At 40.9% G+C, this 5,000-nt stretch overlaps 1 protein-coding gene across 1 annotated transcript in view; it reads right to left on the bottom strand.

The window, feature by feature from the left end:
• Positions 1–5,000, bottom strand: part of LOC134884035 (sodium channel protein type 4 subunit alpha B-like) — a 125,203-nt gene that overhangs the window by 52,683 nt on the left and 67,520 nt on the right. Inside the window, exons 11-15 of the mRNA XM_063912631.1 lie at positions 2,635–2,776; positions 2,203–2,400; positions 1,890–2,072; positions 1,437–1,694; positions 980–1,105 (exon numbers count right to left, since the gene is read on the bottom strand). Of these exons, the coding sequence (XP_063768701.1) occupies positions 980–1,105; positions 1,437–1,694; positions 1,890–2,072; positions 2,203–2,400; positions 2,635–2,776 (907 nt within the window). The remainder of the gene's footprint in view (positions 1–979; positions 1,106–1,436; positions 1,695–1,889; positions 2,073–2,202; positions 2,401–2,634; positions 2,777–5,000) is intronic.

Genomic DNA, 5,000 nt, shown 5'->3' with positions numbered 1-5,000 from the left:
TCTCCGCTGCTTGTTTCTGAAAGGACATAACACAGGATGTGTGTGTTTGTGTGTGTGTGTTTGTGTGTGTGTGTGTGTGTGTGTGTGTGTGTGTGTGTGTGTGTGTGTGTGTGTGTGTGTGCATGTGTGTGTGTGTTTGCTCTGTGTGTCTGTGTGAGTTTTCAAGCACACATCTAAGTTCCTGGATGTTAACAGCCTCGCGACAGAATACTGAGAAGAAATAAAATAAGTGCAGCGTTAGAGCCTGAGGTGTGTATGAGCAACATGTACCTTCAGCCAGAAACTTAAACAAACGTATTGAACTATTTTACATATATCCACACTTCATTTTCATATATTCTTCCTCAAAAATAAATCTAAGAGAGAGGTTTTGTATTTTGTCTGACAGCTTTTGTTACTTTTAATTTGACTTTACTACATTTCTATATATCACAACGCTCAAGATACCCAATTTCACACCAGAAGAAAAAGACAGTGATAAATAATCCCCTTGTGTGTGTGTGTGTGTGTGTGTGTGTGTGTGTGTGTGTGTGTGTGTGTGTGTGTGTGTGGATAGGGGGAGAACCACAGTGTGTTATCTAAGAAGATAGGTATGACTGTGTGTGTGTGTGTGTGTGTGTGTGTGTGTGTGTGTGTGTGTGTGTGTGTGTGTGTGTGTGTGTGTGTGTGTGTGTGTGTGTGTGTGTGTGTGTGTGTGTGTTTGTGTCTTTAGCCCATGATATCAGAGTGGAGTTATGCAGAGGGCTGATTCATAATTCACATGTCTGAGTGTTGAATGGCCGCAGTCTGCACCATTGTTTCCACTGCGACACACACACACACACACACACACACACACACACACACACACACACACACACACACACACACACACACACACACACACACACACACACACACACACACACACACACACACACACACACACACACACACACACACACACACACACACACACACACACACACACTGTACTCACACTCTCCTCCTTGACCTTCTCCATGGTGCAGGCGGGCAGCTGCCCTTGCAGAGGTGGGGGGGAAACCCCATTCTGGTCCATGGCCACAAACAGCTTCCCGTTGACGTTTAAAGTTGGATAAAATACCTGAAAACACACAAACACACAAACACGGAAATATTAAGCTGTCTGGAGGCCTTTTATGAACACCACAATGATTTGGAATCTGGGTCCAAAATCAGGAGCCACCCCTGGCGGGAAAGGGGGAATAAAAATCCTGGTTGGGAAATCAAATAGCTTCTGAATTAGGGCGTGCTGAATTACAAGGGTTAGGGTTTTACAGTAGAGTCTGTGCAATGTTCATTATTACTGTCCCTGTTACATTTAATAATAAATAAAACGTTAACATGTTGATTCAACATGCTTTCTTTCTTTATTCACCTAAAAGATAAAAACATATAATGCATATTTTTTTGACCTGTGAGTTCCTGCTGGCGTTGCTGAAGGTGCTCGGCCTGCGTTTCGGCCAGGGGTGGGGCAGGATGCCGCTGAAAGTTCCCCCACTGTAGGTGCGGCCCCCCACGCCCTCTGTCACGTCCCCTGGCACGCTGTACTCGTCATCCGCCATCTCTCCTTCTGACCCCCGGCTCCGCAGGCGGAAGTTAAAGATGGACGACACCTGACTGCTCCTCCGCGTCCTCGATGAGAAGGAGCGGGCAAGGAGGGGGTGGAGGGGCTGCAGGAGGATACAGTACATTTAAATATATTGACTAAATACAGAAACAGAGTTTATATGCACATACCACACAGTTCAGTACAGAGCATTTTGGTATAATTGCATTGTTGCTTAATTCATTATTTTTTTTACTATTATATTATTGTTGTTATTATTATTATCATTACATATTCACTCAGATTTCTCCCAACTTACCTTCCCCCCCTCCATCATGTCCACCTGCAGCAGCTTCTCCTCTGATAGGTTGGCCTCCACGTCGCCCACGCCCACCAGAGCCTGGCTCCGCCTCCTCTCCTCCGATCCGTCCAATGGGAGGGCGAATGGGGAGAGATCAGGAGACATCATTGAGTCTGAGTCGAGAAGCTTCTGTGCCGCGACCTGAGGGAAAAATTGCCATGTGTCTTTAAAAGTCATTTGAAATAAAAGTAACTAAAAGGGGAATTCCCAACTGCACCATATTATTACAAATGTAAATCCCTGTCAGCAGCATTGATGGAGGTGTAATCACCTGCTGCTCCTTCTTCAGCCTCTCCATGGCCACCTGAAACTCGCGCTCCTTCTGGCAGGCCTCAGCGATGGTGGCCTGGTTCTGCTCTTCGTACGCCATCGCCACAACGGCCAGGATCAAGTTCACCAGGTAGAAGGAGCCAAGGAAGATCACCACCACAAAGAACACCATGTAGGTCTTACCGGCAGAACGCAGCGTCTGCACAAAGACAAACAATGCAAGAGTGAAATTCCCATCCCACAGTAGCTTTACTGACTGAAAACTAAATCTAGACAGAGTCATGTTAGTGTCCAGCTGCAACAATCCAGAAGAGGAAAGAGAAGAGCTGTTACAATGTTGGAGTTTAATTTTCTAGTATTAAGGATAGTGTATACATGTTTACAAAGTGTACAGGTGTGTAGGTGTGTTAATGTATAAAGGTGTAGACTTTACCTGGTGGTAGAGGTTCTCCCAGTAGTCCTGTGTCATGAGACGGAACAGAGACAGGAAGGCCCAGCCGAAGCTGTCGAAGCTGGTGTAGCCGTAGTTTGGATTCCTGCCCGCCTTCAGACAGTCAAAACCATCCGGGCACTTCCTGCAACACACAAACAAACACACACAAACACATGATATAAAGCCTGACCAAAATCTTAAAGAATGTCATCAGAAGAACGTACTTATTTTCTGGAGTTTATTTTGTTCAAGTGAGTTGTTAGGAATTAGTTTTTAAGGATTTGAAAATGCAACATTTTCATGTAAAGCTCTGTGTACTACCTATAATGATGTTCCTGTACACAAAGATAAAAACTATTATCTGTAAACTTAAAGTTTATAACATATATGACCAATCTAATACTCAAATGACCATGTGTTCCTTGGCATTTTATGGTTTTCTTTGGGCTAGTAATTAATCAAAATATTCTATTTTTCAGTGGTTGAGAATTGATGTGTAGATCTGAGTGAAACTGTATGAAAAAAAGGAAGAGTAAATCAAGTCCAGATTAAAAAGTGACAGATGTTGACTTCCCCACTTTTAGTTTTGTTAAGTGTTAAGACGTCAAAGCAGAGTCTCGGAGTGAGTGTAGGAGTGATGATGCACAGGGAAGACTATCAGAAACAGCAGCATGGACAAACCTCTGAATCACAGACAAATTTATATGCTGAGTCACTGAGGATTTTCATGCTGAGTCACAGAAAAGGTTCGCCACCATGCAGACACTGTCTGGGGATTCAAACCGGCAACCCTGCGGTCACAAGCCCACTTCATCGCCCCCACCATTATCATTTATTACTGCACAACATAAAGTGAGAGATGATAATTTATGCAGTTATATAACGTTTACGTAACACAGCTGTGTGGAAATCACTTACATCCACTTTATACTTTAAACTGAAACATATTTTAAAATAAATCCAGGCCTGAATAACAGGGAGTTACTGCACATTATGAAGTATCATAGTGTCTGTTCTAATATATGTACTGTGAATGGTTCCTTAGATTATTAGATAATAACACAGTTATATTATCTTTAGATGAATGGTGTATATTCAAGTTAAATTATAGAGTAATTATTCATTTAAAGTCAATGCAACGCTAAAATAACCTGCAATTCTCTGGAATAATTCAGCGATGAACTAAATGTCAATAAAGTCTGTACTTTAACCAGAAAAAAAAGGACATTAGGTCTTTTTAAACATCTGACCTTTTAAACGGACGCAGGCATATCTGGCTTTAGATGTATTTGGTTTGAATTCTGTCATTTCTTCACTGTTTTTATTTGAAATGGTTTGTTTTTATGACTGCAGCCTTATAATTGGCGTTGCTGCCCGCCTGATATTTTATCTCAATCGCTCTTTCATTTATGTCTATATAAATACAAACACAGATCCCTCGGGCTCATTGTCATTGTATTGTTGGAAAAACATGATAATTATCTGAGAGTGTCTGCCGTTGTTTTTCAGTAAATTGTTATAGAAAAATGCACTTAGCAAGCACTGTGATAACAGCAGCTAATGTAATAATTATATCTATAGATAGGGAAGTCATTTATCTACACTGTTTGTTGTTACTACTTTAATAATTAATAAATAATAAATAGAACATAGCAGCTAATACTCTGCATTTCCATTGATGCATTCTACTCTGACTTTACTCAGTGTGTAAGCAGACATATCAAACGCTGTGTATATGCATGCTGATTGTGTGTAAAGAGCGGCTAAGGCATACACTCGTCCTTGAAGTTACACCTTATCTTAAAGCCAAGAACAAAAGCCTTCTTAATACAGTACAACACAAAAGCAGCGCTGAATATTAATCTGTCATCACGCTGCTCAGGAGTTGACCTTTAAAGCATTCAACAGTCAATTTCATGCCATTTAAATCTCCAACTAACTAACTAAAAGGATTTCATTATGAAACCTCCACAAAAAAACATGTTCCGAGCTGGTGTCATTGCAAAAGCAATCAGGCTGCAAAATTACACAGCAGGTGCAGGTTTGACAGGAACATGCAAAATATTATTTATTACCATAAAGCAGTGTGGAATTTACTGTAAGAACTGAGGTAAAAGCACAGCCAAAAACCAAACAATCAGAAGTCAATAATCAAAAAGGTTCCATAATGCAAATATCACAGTAGAAGTTAAATTAAATCAAACATTCAAACTCACTGCACTGCCTCTCGAATCATTACAGTAACGCAAAAAACCAATTCCAATGTATTTAAATGTTCCAACTCACTCCAATTCCTATCCAAATATTATTGTAAAAATTATTCATTTCAATTCGAACACACACTCCAACACACAGCACTGCTTATT

This window comes from Eleginops maclovinus, chromosome 21 (assembly GCF_036324505.1).
Source record: "Eleginops maclovinus isolate JMC-PN-2008 ecotype Puerto Natales chromosome 21, JC_Emac_rtc_rv5, whole genome shotgun sequence".
NCBI classification, from domain to species: domain Eukaryota; kingdom Metazoa; phylum Chordata; class Actinopteri; order Perciformes; family Eleginopidae; genus Eleginops; species Eleginops maclovinus.
Note: the sequence above shows the minus strand (reverse complement) of the source record. Positions and strands in the feature narration are given on the sequence as shown.